Raw genomic sequence first — 18,475 nt, 5'->3', positions numbered from 1 at the left:
GAATTTCACAAGCTGATCACTATATTCTTCCAGAAGATACAAAACTACAAAACCTCAAAAAAATTCACTAAGAAAAGAAAACACTAATTTTCTCTGAGAGAGTATTTTAGGGTTCTTAATCTTATTTTAGGGTCCATGGATTCTAGATGATCGGTCAACCTCCGGATACACTAAGCAAATTAATATGTTCACTACTTTTTTTTGGTAAGAAAATCCTCGTCACTTTTTGAAATGGGTCCATAACACAAAAAGATTAAAAAGCACTAGAAGAAAGGGGAAAGAGTAAATGAAGACTGAAAAATTGCAGTTAAATCAGTATAAAAATTAGAAACAAATTTATTATAAAAGAGGGATTTTTGAAGTTGAAATAGTGGTAGCCTCACTCTAAAATCAAAATGGGATCTAGAAAATGGAGATAAATGGCTATAATTATACATAAAAAAATGCTGGTTTTTCTAGACTGGTTAAAAATTATATTTTAAAAGTTTAATGTACATATATTAGAACAATTATTCCTTAAACATAACTTAGAACATTTTACCAATAAACACAAAGCTTTCATGATCATAAGCCTTAAATAGAAATACGATACATACCTTAGGGGTAAACATGTGGCGAATTCCGTCAATTGAACCATTTAAAAGGAACGCTCTGATGAGGAAGCATATAAGTACCACATATGGAAACAGAGAACTAAAATATACGATCTGCAAAGAAAGAAAAACAAAAATAAGTGAGATGCAATGACAATTATATTTTTATAGTTAAGATTTTATATGTTAGTTTCTGTACTTTGACAGTCACTGTTTCATGACAGGGTTAATAAAACTATTAATAACTTCTAAAACCATTTTTAAAGAATGGTTTATGAGTTGTGATTTGGCCTTAAGATTCTATCTGAGATGTAATTTAAATTTGAAAGATTCTATCTCCTTTGAAAAAATCCATAAGCTATGGTGTGGCTTCAACAGTGTTGATTCCTTATAGCCCATAAAACAAGAAATATTTCAGACAGAAATGAACAGGCACTAACTACCTAATGAATCCTACTTTTTTGTTGTTGTTCTAAGTAGCAAAATAAAGTCCTATGTCTTTTTCTTTTAACCAAATTTTCATTGTGATTCTGTAAAGCTTTCAATGCAGCATTGTTCCTATGCTGCATCTTCCAGAACCCAAACAATCAAACGTGTAAAGATTTTACTTTCCGCTTCAGCAATTTTCACCATTAAACAGTTCACCAAATATTTATAATAGAAAAGGAAGTGTGCTACTCAGACAGTCACTGCCTCCTTGACATCATCCTCTGGAGGCCTAATAGGTCTCTAAAATGTTTCAGATCCAGAAGGAAACTTCTGAATTTCCCTCAAAGCTGTTCCCACCCATCTCTATTTCAGAAAATGGCCCCACCCTCCATCCCACAGGTAAAGCCAAACATCTAGAAGTGGTTCTGGACCATTCATAATATTCTCCTATCTGAATTGCTGGCTGCCCCTTGGTTTATGTCTTTCCCTGCTTAAAACACTCCAGGAATTTCTAATGCCATTGAAGTGAAGTGCTGATTCCACCCTCTGGCCTGCAAAGCCTTATGCCACAGTGCCTGCCTGCCTGCCCACCACTCTTCCCATGGAGCTCTGGCCACGCAGGCCCTTGCTATCCTGTGAGTCTACCAAGCTCAGCCAGCCTTAGGGTGCAGGGCTGCACCTTCCTTCAGAAGCACCTCTTCCTTATTTGCAGATGACTTGCTCTTCCTTACTATTTTAGTCTCATCTTCGTCTTCTCCCTGAGGTCTTCCCTGACCACCCAAAATAAGGGGACGTCTCTTTCCATCCTCTCTTCTCCCATCTGTCCCTGCCAACCCTCAGTGATATTACCTGGGTTTGTTGTTGTTCTTTAGAGTACTTAGCACTTTTGGCATTTTATTTATGTGTTTCTGTGTTTATTTTTTGTATCTTCTACCAGGCTAAAAGCTAGTGAGGGTAAAGATCTTTTCTGTTTACTACCAAATCCCACACACCTAACACAGTTGCTGACATAGTAACTCTACAATATGTATCTGTGGAAGGAAGGAATGGAAGGAGAATGGGAACAATGGAGGAAAAAGTGTCATAGCAAATGATGCCTCCGGGCAGGTAAGAGATACTGAATTCAGTAATAACTACAAACAACATAAACATAAGGCAACACAATAAGGGGCACTTTCTCTCTCTCTTTTACCCACTTAAGAATCATATTTAAACACGTGGCACACTCTAAGGAAAAAATATGGATAAAATGTGAGCATACTTTAGAACTCAATATTTTAAAACTAAATTATATTTTAACTTAATTAGTTGTAATGAACATAATTTTTAAATAATTTCAAATTGGTTTAATCCTTTGATTAATCCTTCACTCAAATTTTTTGATTTTTTAAAAAAATCAGAATGCTTTCAGATGGATTTTTTTCATTCTCCCTGCCTACTTCTGGCATTCATTAAATTTGGCAGTTGCCTTGATCTCACTTGAATTAAAGTTATCACCTTTATGATTCTTCTTCACAAATGTTGAGGCTAGCCAGAAGTACGGATTTACTTTTGAACAATAGCTTGTTTTTACCTTTTAAAACAAAACTCAAATGTACTGCTTTATTAATTCTACTTTTATATAAGTGTAATGAAGATTATACATTATAAAGTCTAGTAAGATTATGATTTTATCCAATAAAATATACCTTTTTAATTTTATATTTTATCTTTATATTTTTAATATAATTTCTAATTAGGTACTAAGAAAAGATTCTTCCTGTACTCATATTATTCCAGGCTAAAATATTCTAATCTATCCTTAGTATGTCCCTCTTCCTCAAATCCCGTAAACCAACTGATCACCACACCCAGCTAATTCTACCACAGAAATCTCACATCTGTCCCTTTGCTTCCCCTCTCAATAGCACAATACCTTTCAGTATGAAAACAGTTTCCTGCTCATCTTGCCTCCAGATTCTGTTAGCTTTCCTCTGCATCCCAGAAATCCATCTTTCACACTTGCCAGAGTGATCTTTCTAAAAATCTGGTGCTGTCACTGAACTATTTAAAATCCTCAAATGTTCCACACTGTTTGCTAGGTAACAGCCCATCATTTTACAAGAGTTCACAGATCCTTCAATATCATCAACCAATTTGCATATCATCCTTCATCTTCCACAAGCTGCACAAGTTGTATGTAAAAGTCACACAGAAATACTCAGCAGTCGTTGAGCTTTGCACATGCTGTTATCTGTGCCTACACACAGTTCTCTGTGATCTTGCTGGTGAACTTCTCTTCAACCATCAAACCCTGCTCCAAAATTTACATCCCCTGTGAAGCCTTCTTCCTAATCCAGTTTAATTACAATTGCTGACTCTACACTATCACACACTTTCTTTTTTCTTTCTTTCTTTTTTTTTTTTTTGGAGACCGAGTCTCACTCTGTCGCTGAGGGTGGAGTGCCGTGGTGCAGTCTCAGCTCACTGCAACCACTGCTTCCCAGGTTCAAGTGATTCTTTTGCCTCAGCCTCCCGAGTAGCTGGGATTACAGGCACCTGCCACCATGCCCGGCTAATTTTTTGTATTTTAGTAGAGACGGAGTTTCACTGTTTTGCCCAGGCTAGTCTCAAACTCATGAGCTCAGGCAAGCCACCTGCCTCGATCTCCAAAAGTGCTGGGATTACAGGCGTGAGCCACCGCCTGGCCACTATTACACACTTTCTATGTGCTTCTGTTACTCTACTTAGTCTGTTCTAATCATCATTACAATATGTTGTACTATTGTTGTTCAATAATATAATACTAAAATATATTGCACATTAAGATAAGACTTATAGGAATTTAAGTTTTTCTTCTTGTACACAATTCACTCATTGATTATGGGTTCCATGAGGACAGACTGTGGCCTCATAGGCATATCCATCAGTGCCTGACAAACAGCAGATATTCAAATACATTGTTCATTGAGATAGGATTTACAGGAATTTGAGTTTTTCTTCCTGCACATAATTCCTAAAATTGCAAGCTTATCTTTATTCTGCAGTATTTTGAAAATTATATTCTAATTATATGTCCAGATATTTCGATTTTCATTTATTAATTCAACAAACATTTAAATTCTTAAGAACACTGATCTGTATTCAATAAAACTCTAACACAGTTTCCTAGTAAGTTACAAGAACATTTCAAGCCCACAAAATGGAGAAAAATAAGTCAGTATTTCAAACATTTAAGTGATATTAAGAAGGCAACCCATCAATTGTATTCCTCTGTGAGCAGGTAAGAGGACAAAATATTTCATTATTAAATTCCATGATTTAAAAAGATATGTCTTAGGAGTCAGCAGGTTACATAAATATCTGTGTCATTTTTAAACACAAATTATTTGCATCCGGTCATATGGCTCTAATCTTATTAGACCAAAATAGCCAGTTGCATAATATTATTAAAATGAGTTAAATTCAACCTACTGACTATATGTATACCAACCACTTTCTTGTTTCCATGCTTTATGTTTTGTAACTTGAAGTTATTTTATAAATGTGTTTATTGTTTGCTGCCTCTGCCACTATAATGGAAACTCCATGAGGACAGGCACATTGTTTACCTTGTTAGCTGTATTTCCTAAACTAGATCAGTGTCTAGAACATAGTAAATGCTTAATAAATATTTTCTCAAAATAATAATGAATGGGTGAATCATTCTTACTCATTGGCCAAGAAGTATACATGTTTAAAACTGGGAAATGATACAATGAAACGTGTTCCTTTGACTGATTTTTAAGACCCCCCTGGGCCTTGACAACTGCTATGCCTGTAGAAGCAAGTATGTTAGTAAGAGAGACTATTTTATCATTCAAAAGATTGTATAAAACATGTATAAAACATTTTCATTTTACTAAACTGTTTAAAAAATTGAAAACATAAACCATTGTTTTACATATGAAAATGTTTATTATAAATATACCTTCAGAATGTATCATTCTTTTTGAAAATTTTATAGTCCAGTTTTAGCCCTGTCTATCATGTATTGGTTGCTTAATTCTGGCCAAATATTTATTTTTCCTGAGCTTGTCAACTTTGCAGTAAAATGGGGATAAAACACATAAATTATCTAGCTGACAGAAAGAATAAACAAGCTAATGTATGCACAGTATTCAGCATAGTAATAGTAACAATAGAAAAGTAGTCGGAGTAGAAAATACTACCTTAGAGTTCGAAGAAAGCTTGGAGCTGCTCATTTCTATCCTCCATATTTGAGACAGGCATCCCTTTATTAGATGCTATAACTAGGGCACATGCCACTTCTGTGTGACCACCTCCAATGATGCTGAGCTCTCTACCATTGAGGCAACTGATTTCATTATTGTCAAGTTTGATTCTTGAAAGGCCTTTCTTTCTTTGAAGGCTTACCACCATCACAACCTCCTCCATAATAGCCAATATTTGATCATAGTTTTGCTTTCTATGGTCACACAAAGCAGCCCTATTCTTCTTTTGTTTAACTATTTGAAGACTTTGATCACAGAGCTGAAAGTTCTCATAATAAAAAGGAAAATACAAGATTTCAGTAAAATCCAGTATTGCAGATGTGGTCCAACTGATATGTGCCTACCTAGCCCAAAGGACAATGTCCCTATCATACCCCTCTTTTAATTCATGCAGTTTCCACTTAGCATTTTGCGGTATATGTATATGCATGTATGACTATGTGGTTTGACCAAGCACATCACCAGCTGACTCATTCTTCTTTTAGCTGCTAAATCCTCTAAGTTGTTTTTCCATGTCCTAGCCTTAAACAATATTTCTCTCTTCAGTACTTGTGACGCTGTTTATTTGGGGGCATTTTCTGTTTAGTAGGTAAACACAAAGCTTAACATTTAATTCCTCATGAAGTCATTCTTATTATACTTAACTCATTGTTTCAGATTGAGGAATTGTGACTATTTTGGCTTCCACATCTTTGCTCATATTACCTACAGCTTGCTTTCTCCCCATCAGTGCCTGTTAAATTCTTTCTTCAAATATTGCCCAAATACTAGTCTTTTCCTGAAGCATTCTCATTAAAATAATGAGTGTATGCACTAAATAAACTGTATTACATTTTCTATATAAATTTATACTATGTGACATGAGAAAAACAAGCCCAAGATTCTGTGATAAGAAAAGGATGCATAGTTCTTTAAGTGATGCTAAGACACAGACTAAGAAGAAACAGAAACAAAACGTGGTAGTAACAGAACTTGAGTACAAGAGTTTTCGAGCTTCTCTGGATGACCACAGTTGGTTTTCTTTCTACCAAATGATATTATGTTAGGAATCATATCAATATGTTTAGGTCTTATTTAAGAATCTATTCCTTCATTTATAATGTGAGTGGAATGTGGTTCTGACGTAGTGGAAGACACACAATTGAACAATTTGAAGTTATTTAGTCATACAATACAATAACATTTGCCAAAGACTTAAAGATATTTAGATGTGTTATCAAGTATATTCACAAATTCAAAAGACAAAATGATACAGAGTTTCCTGCAGGAAGGTAAATGTAAAATCAGTTACAATTTACAAGTTAAAAAGTCACTAAAAATTTTAATTAAATATAAAGTAACAGGAAGCAAAGATGAATCAGACAGACTTCTGCCCTGAAAGAATTCACTAATTGTTGGGACTAGGACAGGGTGAGACATTATAGTGTTGTGTTAAAGAACACGGGCTCTAGATTTAGACAGACTTGCATTTGACTCCAAATACTAGAACTTAGTAGCCATGAAACTTTGGATAAGTCAACCTAATTTCTCAAGTCTGTTTATTTTAAATCTGTAAAATTGTTCTGAAAATCAAAATTACTTCTCAAGAGTTGTTTTTATAATTAAATGGGATAAAGCATAAAAAGTAGTTATCACAGTACCCAAAGCAAAATAAATTTGTAATAAATATTGGCTTCAATGATTGTTCTTACCATAATTATTGTCAGAAACATCTTTATCATCTATTATTATTATTATTATGACTACTTCTACTATTACTGCTACTACTACTAATACTATTGCCATTCCTGCTAGTATGTGATGATGAGTGGTAATAAGTTAGCCTGAAATCAGAGTTATACTTTGAAAAGGAAAATGGCACAGCTGTACTGTTAAACGGCAGAGAGAAGAGTCAACAGTAAATTCTTGCTATGATCCAGCCAAGAGATATAGAGAGCTTTAGAATAATGGCTGTAATAATGAAAAAAAAAAGTAATATGAAAGCAAAATAGTGAATAGCAATTACTTTCCTAGTGCATCCTTTAAAAATAACAACAAACAAGCTACCTAGAATTCACTTAATGTCTTTTTAAACCACAACCATTCTAATTTTCAATTTGCCTTAGAAGGAATGATATTTAGTCTTTTACACTACTCTGAATTCCTTGTTGGAATTATTATTAACTACTTAATGATGTTCAGAGCTTTAAGAAACACTCCACATGACTTTATTTCAAAATGTCTTATGCAACTATTCCTTAGAACGCCTACAGCAGAGTGAAACAAATGATATCAAACAAACAAAATGAATGAATTACTCATTTTACTACTTTCCCAACTTCCATAATTTAATTGGTAATTAGAGAGCTGAAACATTAGGGTTAATTGAATAAATGGCAAGAAGAAAGGACTTTTAAGTATTAACAAACATTTTAAAGATCTTGTTGAAATAAGGAAAGATTATAATTAACCTTAGATTTCATTATAAAACACTTATGTTTTTGTCTTTTTAAAAATTTAAGCACACTTTTAAAGTGCCACTTTTCACTAATCTTTAACTACCTAGAATGAAGCGTTATGTGTGATTTGCCCACAGAAAATTTTAACAGAATTTGAGAGAGGGATGAATCCAGAAATGGTGATTAGCAGAAAAGAGAAGGGCTCTAACATACTAACTTTTCCAGAAGACTGAATGCCTTTGATCATAGCCAAGCAAACCATGACCCAGGCAGCCAACAAGCAGATGGTCATCTTCCAGTTTAAGCCCCCACTTTCAGAAATGGAACTTGAAATATTCAGTGCTTCCCTGTACCAGTAATAGGTGGTGGCAGAACTTTGTTCACATTCTGGTTCTACAACTGTAGAAAGAAAAGTAACACACAATTATTTCAGAATATAAAGAAAATGAGACAATTTTTTGTCCAATAAACCTGTAAGTGAATTCTTAATGCTTCCTAGAAAAGTACTACCATTGTATAGCAGCGTGTACATTCACAATGAACAATAAAATCTCAACTGTGCAACCAACAGAAATGTATCCTGTTAGATATTTCTTACGTAGTTCTGCAGTCAGAATATGTGAACTTCTTATCAAAGTGATTTTTATTTATTTATATTTTATTTTATTTTTATTTCTGAGACCGAGTTGTGCTCCATTGCCCAGGCTGGAGTGCAATGGCGCGATCTCCGCTCACCACAACCTCTGCCTCCCAGGTTCAAGTGAATCTCCTGCCTCAGCCTCCCAAGTAGTTGGGATTACAGACACCCACCACCAAAGCCAGCTAATTTTTGTATTTTTAGTAAAGATGTGGTTTCACCACATTGGCCAGATTGTTCTCAAACTCCTGACCTCAGGGGCTCCACCTGCCTCGGCCTCCCAAAGTGCTGGGATTACAGGCGTGAGCCACTGCACCCAAACCCTTATCAAAGTAATTTAAACAAATCAGGCTTATCACCCCTACTACCCCTGGAATTATGGGATTGCCTCCCTGGGTAAGCACTGTCAAATATGCTAGCTGCTGGCCAAGTTTTGCTTTTGAAATGAGGCCAATCTAAAGTGACATGGGTTACAAATGTGAAATTTGAACTAGATTTCAGATTCAGTATTGGAAATTATTGTGAATTATTATATTAATAATGTTTAGAGTAATTATATATTGAAATAATATTTTTATATATTAGATTAAGTAAAATATTTCATCTATTTCTTTTTACTTTCTTTCAACATGTTTACTTGAAAAATATAAACTATACTTGTGCATTAGAATCTATGTTTACTAGACATCACTACTATAGGTGACTGTTCTTTATAATATTTATATTATATTATGGGATTTAAAAAATGATGGGAAAAGTATGAAACAACAGAACCAAAGATATAAAGGCAACTATTTTCATTCAAATTCGTATTTCTGTCCCCTTTGTGTTAGTTTTAATGAAAATGTAAGGCATCAATCAGGGCCTACAAAATAAAGATTATCAAAGTTAATAAGTGAAGGCTTATAATACTTTACCCTAATATCATAGGGCATAGTAAAATAACTAGGAAAGAGCTAGAAAAACTAGATGGTCCCAAAAGTCTATCTCTAAGAGTATGTCAATCCTGAATGTGAGCAAAGTCTGTTATAATGATAATTTTGAATGATGTTTCTACATTATTTTTAAAAAGAAAATATCTCGAAAGCTTGTACCTTTGCCACTCTTATAATGCTTAAATACCAAAACACTATATTATACATATCTTACAAGTGTGTGAAGCATTTTTCACCAAAGGACACTGATCCCAAGGCAGGGGTTGCTGAAAAGACTGAGAAAAATAAAACAAACTCCAGCCAATGATGACGTTGTAGTAGAGAGCCACAAAATAGCACACCTGCAAAATAAAATGACATTCCATTAAACCTCTCATACCTCTTCCATTAAAACAATGAAATCAAATGCATAAAATGTTACTTAACATTTAAAAATCCTCTTCATTTTATTATTTATTTGGAACACATTATCTTTTCTAAAAAGTTAATGTCTTTCTCAGGACTTAGAACAGGCATTGACACCACTGAGCTATAGCAATATTTATAGTTAGTCCATATGCCAGTAATGTTTTCTAAAACATGGTAAAAGAGTTGTTTATTAACACACACTCCAAAGTTTCATTTAAAAATGAATTATATCATTTCAAACCCTATAAAGATTATAGCATACATCAACACCAGGAAACTTACGACACAACTTGCAAATCCAATCCCGCCCAGTTTAGGGCTTATGTAATTCCATACACCAATGCTGCCTCGCCGAATTCTTTGACCCACAGAGAGTTCCAGGAAAAAAAGGGGAATGCCTATTACCATAAGTAGTATTAAATATGGTAAAAGATATGCACCTAAAGAAACAAGAACAAAACATAGATTATATTTTTAATACTCACAGTAGAAAACACACTAATTCACTTTATCCCATTAAAGATATTTGAATTACTATATAGTGTCATTATGGAGAACTCTGAAGAAAACACAATTTCATTACTTTGCACTTTCTAGATTCTGAAACTTGAATTTGATTTCTACAAAAGGTTTCTGATAATAAAATAACTAGGATAAAATTAAGAATATTAATGAATAGCTTTAGTTTAAATTTATTTAAAGAGTAAAACAGTTTCATTTTCCATAAAAATAATTGATTATTTAAAATTCATTCTTTTCTGGGGCAGATTTCACAAACTCCTAGAAATCTTATTCACACAATGTTTATGAACTCATTTATTAAAATTTATGCAAACTCATTGAAATAATGCATTATAAATCAGAAAAAATAGAGTGAATGAGATTTTATGGCATTAAAGTTGACTTTTATTTCCAAATAAAATACTGTCATGGAAGAAGAAATGTCTGCTTAGACTGAAAAATTTAAAAAAAAAAACAAAAAAAAACCCAGCAAAATAATTTCTACCGGAGACAAATGTCGTTTTTTTCCCATAAATACTACAGAAAAGAAGTATACAAAGAGTTTTTTGTTTTCCAAAATTATCAGAAAAGGCAGTGAGTCATTAAGAAACGAAAACATTTAATGTCTATTGTAAAAATGTATATGTTATTATCCTTATAATAAAGTTTCCATATTTTAAAAAGTATTTTTTAGTTAAATCACAAATTAAGATGTATGACTATGACTGGTGATTTTAAAAGGTACCTAAATAGTTTGACAGTGTTAATACAAGATTCTATTAACTGAATTATAAAAAGATAAATGTGAAACCTTTACTCATTTGTTTGTGTCTTTCTTTTCTTTTGGAGACAGGGTCTCACTCTGTCTCCAAAATCCAGGCTGAAGTACAGTGGTGTGAACACTGTTCACTGCAGTCTCAAACTACCCAGCTCAAGGGACCTTCCTGAGCCTGCGGAGGTCATTCCTACAAGAAGCTACATGTGCAAATTATTATTAAATAACCTTTTAGCTAAACTTTTTATATTCAATTTTTTAATCTGCAGTTTTGTCCAACTAGATACTGTTAAATGTAAAGGTCTTATAATCAATGGTAACTAATTCCTATTTTCTATAAAGAGCCTTTTATTATGCATTTCCTACATATTTATCATATGTTTAATGGCACTGAATAGATTTTTGAAGCATTCAAATTGTCTTAATGGAATATTTAGTGGAATACAAATATTTAGTGAATAACTGTCTTCAGCTGAAGCAGTGAAATAATGGATTTTTTCAAATTATTTATCTCAGCATCTGTATATCTCTGTAATAATGATTATATACAGGAATTTTCCCTACATAGTGGTTGCTACATAATCTGAGACTTCCTATGACTGATTTTCAGTCTTTCATTCTTAGTTGATTCTAACAAAACTACATATCAATGTAAAAATTGTATGCATGAGCTTAGAAAACAAAATTCTAGTTCTAAAATGATGAGTAACATTCAGCAACTGTTGACCTGAACGTTTTTCCCAAAGACTGAAAGTGAATTTTAACACCTGCATCAAATCTTAGATTATGAATGGGTTGTTTATATGCATGTGAATGAGTAAGAAAAGAGAGAGAAAGAATTATGACTGAACTCATTGGGGATTTTTTTTTCCAGTTATGTGTGTGTGATGTGCTGTTGGATACTTAGACTTTTCTTCTATCTCAAATTCTTCTATGCAAAACAGTATGAAGATCTCTTAAAGAACTAAAAGTAGATCTCCATTCAAGACAGCAAGCCCACTCCTAGATATCTACCCAAAGGAAAAAAAGTTATTATGTGAAAAAGATACTTGAGGCTGGGCATGGTGGCTCATGCCTGTAATCTCAGCACTTTGGGGGGCTGAGCCTGGCAGATTGCTTGAGCTCAGGAGTTCGAGACCAGCCTGGGCAACATGGTGAGACCCCTGTCTCTACTAAAAAAAAAAAATCCAAAAGAAAAGAAAATAGCTGGGCATGGGATATGTGCCTGTAGTGCCAGCTACTTGGGAGGCTGAGGTGGGAAGATTGATTTTGAGTCCGGAGTGGGGGAGAGGTTGCAGTGAGCTGAGATCGTACCATTGCACTCTAGTCTGGGTGACAGAGTGAGACCTTGTCAAAAAAAAAGCCAAAAACAAAAAGGAAAAGACACTTACATGCATATATTTACAGCAGTACAATTCACAATTGCAGAGATGTGGAACCAACCTAAGTGTCCATCGATTAACGAGTGCATAAAAAAAGGTGATATTATACACCATATAGAATACTACTTAGCCATAAAAAGGAACAAACTAATGCCCTTCATATTAACTTGAATGGAGCTGGAGGCCATTATTCTAAGTGAAGTAACTTAGGAGTAGAAAACCAAAAGCTTTATGTTCTCATTCATAAGTGGGAGTTAGGTTATAAGTGTGCAAAGGCATACAGTATGATGTAATGGACTTTAGAGATTCAGAAGGGGAAGACTGAGATGGGGGATAGGGTTAAAAAACTACATATTATGTACAGTGTATGCTACTTGGGTGAGGGATGCATTAAAATCTCTGAATTCACCACTATATAATTCATTTATGTAACAAAAATCCACTTGTACTCCAAAAGCTATTGAAATAATTTTTCTTTTAAGCATGGCACTTTGGCATGCTGGGTACCTTGAACTAAAGGAAATTGGAAGGAACTCGGAAGCCAAGGCTTCCTGGCCTTTCCCTTTACTCCTGTCTCCCACTCTTTTTTTGTCCCTGAAGCAAGTCACAGACACAAGATTTATTTTCCCTCAAGGTGGGTCATAGAAACTAGAATGTCTCTTCCCCAAAGCAAGCCACAACACCTAGAAAGCTCATTTTCTCCCTTTTCCCTTGAAGATCCTCATTCCAGAGAGGTCCTGTTTCATATCCAGGAGGAAGGAATGCTACTCAGAGAGGCCAAGAAGAATCTGAACAGACAGGATTTGCTGGGTTTGCTTCCTTTAGTCTATTCTCATTAGATCATACCCTTTTGTCCAAGTACATTTCTACATGGCTGCCTATTCTTCATATAATCTAAGCATAAAAAGTTTTCCCTGAGTCTTTGGGTCTTCATTTCTGAAAGTTCTCATGTCGTGTAAGACTACGATTAAATAAATGTGTTATGCTTTAAATATATATATATTTGAACATTTACTATTTGCCAGCCACATTTCTAAACATATTACATGTAGCTATTAATTTATCCCTTACAAGAATCCTTGGAGAGAGATACAATTATTAACCCTATTTTACAGGGTGGAAACTAAGCCTGAACAAATGAGGTAGCCTGTGAAACGTCACATGGGTAGTGTGAAAAAGAACCAGGCTTCAAACAGTCAAATTGACTTCCAAACCTGATCTGGAAGTCTGTATATTATACCACCTACTTCGCTTAAACATTGTGCTTTAAAAGGATAAAATCATTTGGAAATTAAACTTATATTGACTCTATTACTTTTTCTTTATTACTCAGAAAGTGCTTAAATGATTCATGAATAAGATTTTGATAGCCTGAGGCTGAGAACTATCTTCTTGTTGTTTAGCCAGAAGATATTCCTCCAACAATTAGAAGACTCAATGCCATACTGAATTTTGAGTGCAATCTTTGGTACTGTAACAACCATTCTAAAATGAAAAATCAGGTGGTATTTTATAATATGTATAGTACTGCTTTCTAATATTTCCATTTAGTAGAAAATAAATAATACTAGAAAGATATTTTGACTTTTTTAACATTTGGAAATAAGAAGGAGGAGCCATTTTTGCTAAGAACCCATTACTACATATAAAATCTTTCAGCACTCTCCAGCAAGACAGGAATTGTACGAAATGGAAGTCAACCTGACTTTTTAGCCAAATCAGCTATCCTCTTTAACAGTGTGGTCAATACCATTTACAAGGCAAAAAAGTCTCAAAACCAGAATTGATCTTCTGCTAGTCTTGGCAAATGGAATGATTTGTGAGAAACAAAAAGCAGGAGAGTACATAGTTGCTTACAGCTGACTTGATAAATAATTCATGTGTGAGGTTACTGGCTAGCTAAGGAACTGCTCAGTATAGGGATGCACAGTGCATCACTGACTCTATGTATCGATCTTTACCTCTAAGGCAGATTTGCCAAATGGGCTATGTTTTCCAAACCTTTTGTTTTGTGCCTACTTGAATTAACTAAAAGATATCTTAAACATATTTTGTCACCATAACATCTTAGAGTTTCATGTTTCAGTGGCCAGGAAAAAATTTACATACGCATGGGTTTTATTATTTTATTTGATGCAGGGTTTGTAGATTACAACTATATTAAAAATAAACCATATTTTTGCCCAGTCAATGAAATTATCACAAACTAGAATCAAATACCAAAATATTTGTTATATACTTTGTGTCCTGAAATGCATGGCATATGGAGTATTTTGGTTTCAGCCACATTTATTTTAACAGCATGTACATGTACATAAATAATAATATTTCACATATATATGCTAACATTTCAATCCAATGTTAGATTAAATTCAGTTTGATTTTGGTATACTATGGAACGAGCATCATACATAAACAATTTTCTCTTTTGTAAAGTTTTTTCCCTAGACTTCTAAGATAATTTTTGCTAAATAAGCCTTTATAAGTACAAACACAGATATTAATAGCAAGAATAGCAATGATGTTGCAGATAATTTTGTTCAAAATTAAAGTTGCTAATTTCTTTAAAGTTGTCTTTGAAACTGAACATTGTTCCAAAATACCATGGAACTGGAAAGGAAATACATAAAATGCCTAAGGATGAAGAATGTCTAGCATTATATTATCTGTTTACATTCCTTCTACTGGGATTTAAATGTTCTTGTCAGCATTTGAAGATCATAATTATTCTAAATTACATATCATTTTTTATTTTTTGAAGAGTGAGGCAACTTAAAATTAAGAGTTAATAAATCATGGAGAGAAAATTCTCTATTTTCCTTCACCAGTATTGTCATATATCAGAAGCTTTAGATTATTCTTCAAAGGGAATAACTGACAGGCACAAATGATGCAATATTTGTTAGAAAAGTTTCATTCAGTAATTCAGAGATGTTTAATAAGCTTCCAGAGAAAGAAGTTGAGAATGTGTTACCCTTAAGCGATCCCGGAGTATTCACAGCAAGCCCATCTGCTCCTATGGAAACCTAATCCGAAAACATATCTGGGCTCACTTCCCACAAAGAAGTGGGTTTCTCTAGCTTTACAATGAAATTGAAAGTTTCAAAAATAATGAGACACAGCAATAATACGAGCTATTTGAGAAACCCAATTGCAATTCACTACAGTAATTTATCACTTAAAAAAATTACTTACCGCCCCCATTCTTCTGACATAGGTATGGAAATCGCCACACATTTCCTAAACCTACAGAAAATCCAACTTGGGCCAGGATGTATTGTAGCTTACTGTTCCAAGCTGGTCTTTCATCTTCGACTTCAGATCCTTCTTCAACATCTGTATCTTTCTCTTCCGGGCTATCAACAATTAGTTCACTTGTCTTAAAAGCATCATCAGCTGAGTCTTCATTGGAAAGAAGGTCTTTGACAGACTCAGTAACATCATCATCTAATTCTCTTTTTACCACCTTGCTATTTTTAGGCATTGGAAAGTATGGGAAGTATAAAAAAAAAAAAAAAAAAAAACCAACTCCCAATGGCAAATGTGTTAATTCTGTTTTTCAAAACAATGTTACTTGATAGGAAGACCGAGGATGATATCAAATAAATCCTTGATTCAAGGTGATAAAGCCTTATGGATTCTGAATCTGTATGTCCAGTATTCTGTAGGTACCTGTAAAATTATAAGTTGAAATGTGATTATATTTAATGATGAAAAATATTTAAAATACAGAATTATTCTTTTTTATTTTTATGATAGAAACCCTTTCTACAGAGTATAAGACATGTAATTGTCTTTAGCATTTCAGAGCTTAATATTCCCATAAGTATGAGAATTGTAAAGCACGTATGAGCTTCAAATATAATTTTCTTAGCTAACATCCTCCTTCTTGCAAAAATCTCAGATATACTCCAATGCATAATGAATATTCTGTTCATTAGTAACTAAACTTTTAGGACTGTTTTTCTTAATTCTTTATTTTTTCCTCCCTGACTAAAGCAGATCTTTTCTTATATATCCTTGATTTTTTTCCTTATAGAATTACATACACAATTGCAAACCAACTCTGTAAATTTGTCTTAAATATAATCTCTTCTGTTCAAATGTTTGTCATTCACTCATTTGATATTAATTGTTCTTCTTAGAAATTTAACCTAGTTTATTTTATTTTATTTTATTTTTGGAGACAGGCTCCCACTCTGTCACCCAGGCTGGAGTGCTGTGGCAAAATCAGGACTCACTGCAGCCTGTACCTCTCCCATAGATACTCTTGCCTCAGTCCCACAAGTAGCTGGGACTAAAGGTGTATACCACCACACCCAGCTAATTTTGTTTTTCCTTTTTGTAGAGATTAAGTCTCACTATGTTGTCCAGGCAGGTCTTGAACTTCTGGGTTCAAGGGATCCTACCCTGGCCTCCCAAAGTGCTGGGATTATATTGCATAAGCCATTGCACCCAACCCGTTTGATATTTATTGTGATGGGGCTTTATGGGATATAATAATCAATGAAACGTACAAAGCATGTTTTTAAGGATATTATATTTAACAGAGAGAAAGGGATATCAAATAACAATACTATAGTGCAGAATTTAAATGACCCAACATTATTACAACAGGAAAAATCAAGAATGTTGGATAAAATTAGAGTTGAGCACAAATGGAGTGAGGTCATACCCAAACATAAGGAAAAGTATAAATGAGATGAGAAATGGTCAATGTACATTATATATGTGATCAGTCTCTTAACAGCTCAAGAAAAACACTGTAATCACTTTGGGATTTTTTTTTTCCCTTTTTTTATTTGTATGTTACATCTCCTATCCTTTTCCCCATTCAGACACAGACCGAGTAAGTATACAAGACATGTCTACAAATCAGCGACACCTTGTTAAAATGTGACTGAAAATATGAGCACTTATCTTCAAATCTGGATCAGGAAGCTTATGAAATGGTAGCCCAATAATTCTGCCCTTCATTTATGGAATAAAATATAATTTCTTAAGAGAGTTGCTATTAGATTGACATTCAAAGTCAAAGAAAACAGCTATCATATTTCAATCTACAATCTTAAGGAGCAAGGCAAAGTGTTGGGTAACCCAATGGAAAAAAATTACTTAACTTACTATGTAACTAATTTGTTGCCTTTAGGTTGGATAATGTTTAGTTGTTTCTAAAATTAAAATATACACCCTAAGAGCAAACACTTCTCATTTAGGATTTGGTGAAGATTAAGAGAAAATTGTTTAGAAAATTGTGAAAGAGGTGCATTCCCAAAATATTTTGACTGATAGACACATCTCTAGAATAGGTGTAAAACTTCCCACAGTGATTAAACTGATAAGAACAGATAGTACACTTGATCTTAGCAAAAAGGCCGAGAAGTGATCACAGTGAATATTTCACAGAGGCCAACAAGGTTTTGATATGGAAATAATTCATGAGGTTTGACATTTTATCTGTTTAATTTATATTATTTTCCCCTACAGCTCAGTAATTATTAGTTAAATACATTAATAAATATAGCCATTGAAAAACTGAAATAAACAAATTTCTAGACAGTATTTGCTGGAAGAAAACAACAGGATCTATAAAAAATTGTGATTTGTAAGACATGAATTATCCAGAAAAAAAGATTTACATTTATTAAATTATCTGAAGATACAATGTGTTGGCATAGTAGCAAGTGATATATGGATAAGAGCATGGATTTAGTCTGATAAATTTGGAGTTGTGTCCTAGCACTACAACTTATTAATTGTGTAAAAGCTGATAGTTATGCCTCTCTTAACCTCAGTTCCCACAATAAACTTTGGTTTCTTACTCCTTTTGCTTTTTCCATACAGACAGAAAAGTAAGGAGGATATCCAAGCTTAGAGATACTATCATAGTAAAAACACTCAACATTTTAAAAAGAAAAAAATTTAAATAGTGTTAACCATGAATCTCCCCCAAATTATTATGGAAAATAGTATATCTCTTCTATACATTTCTATTCTTTGAACAAAATAATACACAAAGAAAAATCAAAATAAAAGGTAATACCTCTGGCAAGTACTGCATGTTTTTTACACACCAAGTGAATAATCCTCACCAATTTAGATAAGATATCCTTTGGCAAAGTTT

General features: G+C 33.6%; 1 protein-coding gene and 1 pseudogene across 7 annotated transcripts in view; both read right to left on the bottom strand.

The window, feature by feature from the left end:
• The window catches only part of LOC105473270 (solute carrier family 6 member 15), a 72,206-nt gene that overhangs the window by 33,346 nt on the left and 20,385 nt on the right, over positions 1-18,475 (bottom strand). For all 7 annotated transcript variants that reach the window (XM_071071351.1, XM_071071352.1, XM_011726985.3 and 4 more), the window contains 5 exons: positions 15,547-16,023; positions 9,976-10,133; positions 9,500-9,626; positions 7,931-8,112; positions 597-707 (listed from right to left, as the gene is read on the bottom strand). In XM_071071351.1, coding sequence (XP_070927452.1) covers positions 597-707; positions 7,931-8,112; positions 9,500-9,626; positions 9,976-10,133; positions 15,547-15,835 — 867 coding nt within the window. In that variant the 5' untranslated portion in view covers positions 15,836-16,023. The remainder of the gene's footprint in view (positions 1-596; positions 708-7,930; positions 8,113-9,499; positions 9,627-9,975; positions 10,134-15,546; positions 16,024-18,475) is intronic.
• Positions 17,590-17,738, bottom strand: LOC112425175 (U2 spliceosomal RNA; annotated as a pseudogene).

The sequence above is a fragment of the Macaca nemestrina genome, chromosome 10 (genome assembly GCF_043159975.1).
Source record: "Macaca nemestrina isolate mMacNem1 chromosome 10, mMacNem.hap1, whole genome shotgun sequence".
Lineage (NCBI taxonomy): Eukaryota > Metazoa > Chordata > Mammalia > Primates > Cercopithecidae > Macaca > Macaca nemestrina.
Note: the sequence above shows the minus strand (reverse complement) of the source record. Positions and strands in the feature narration are given on the sequence as shown.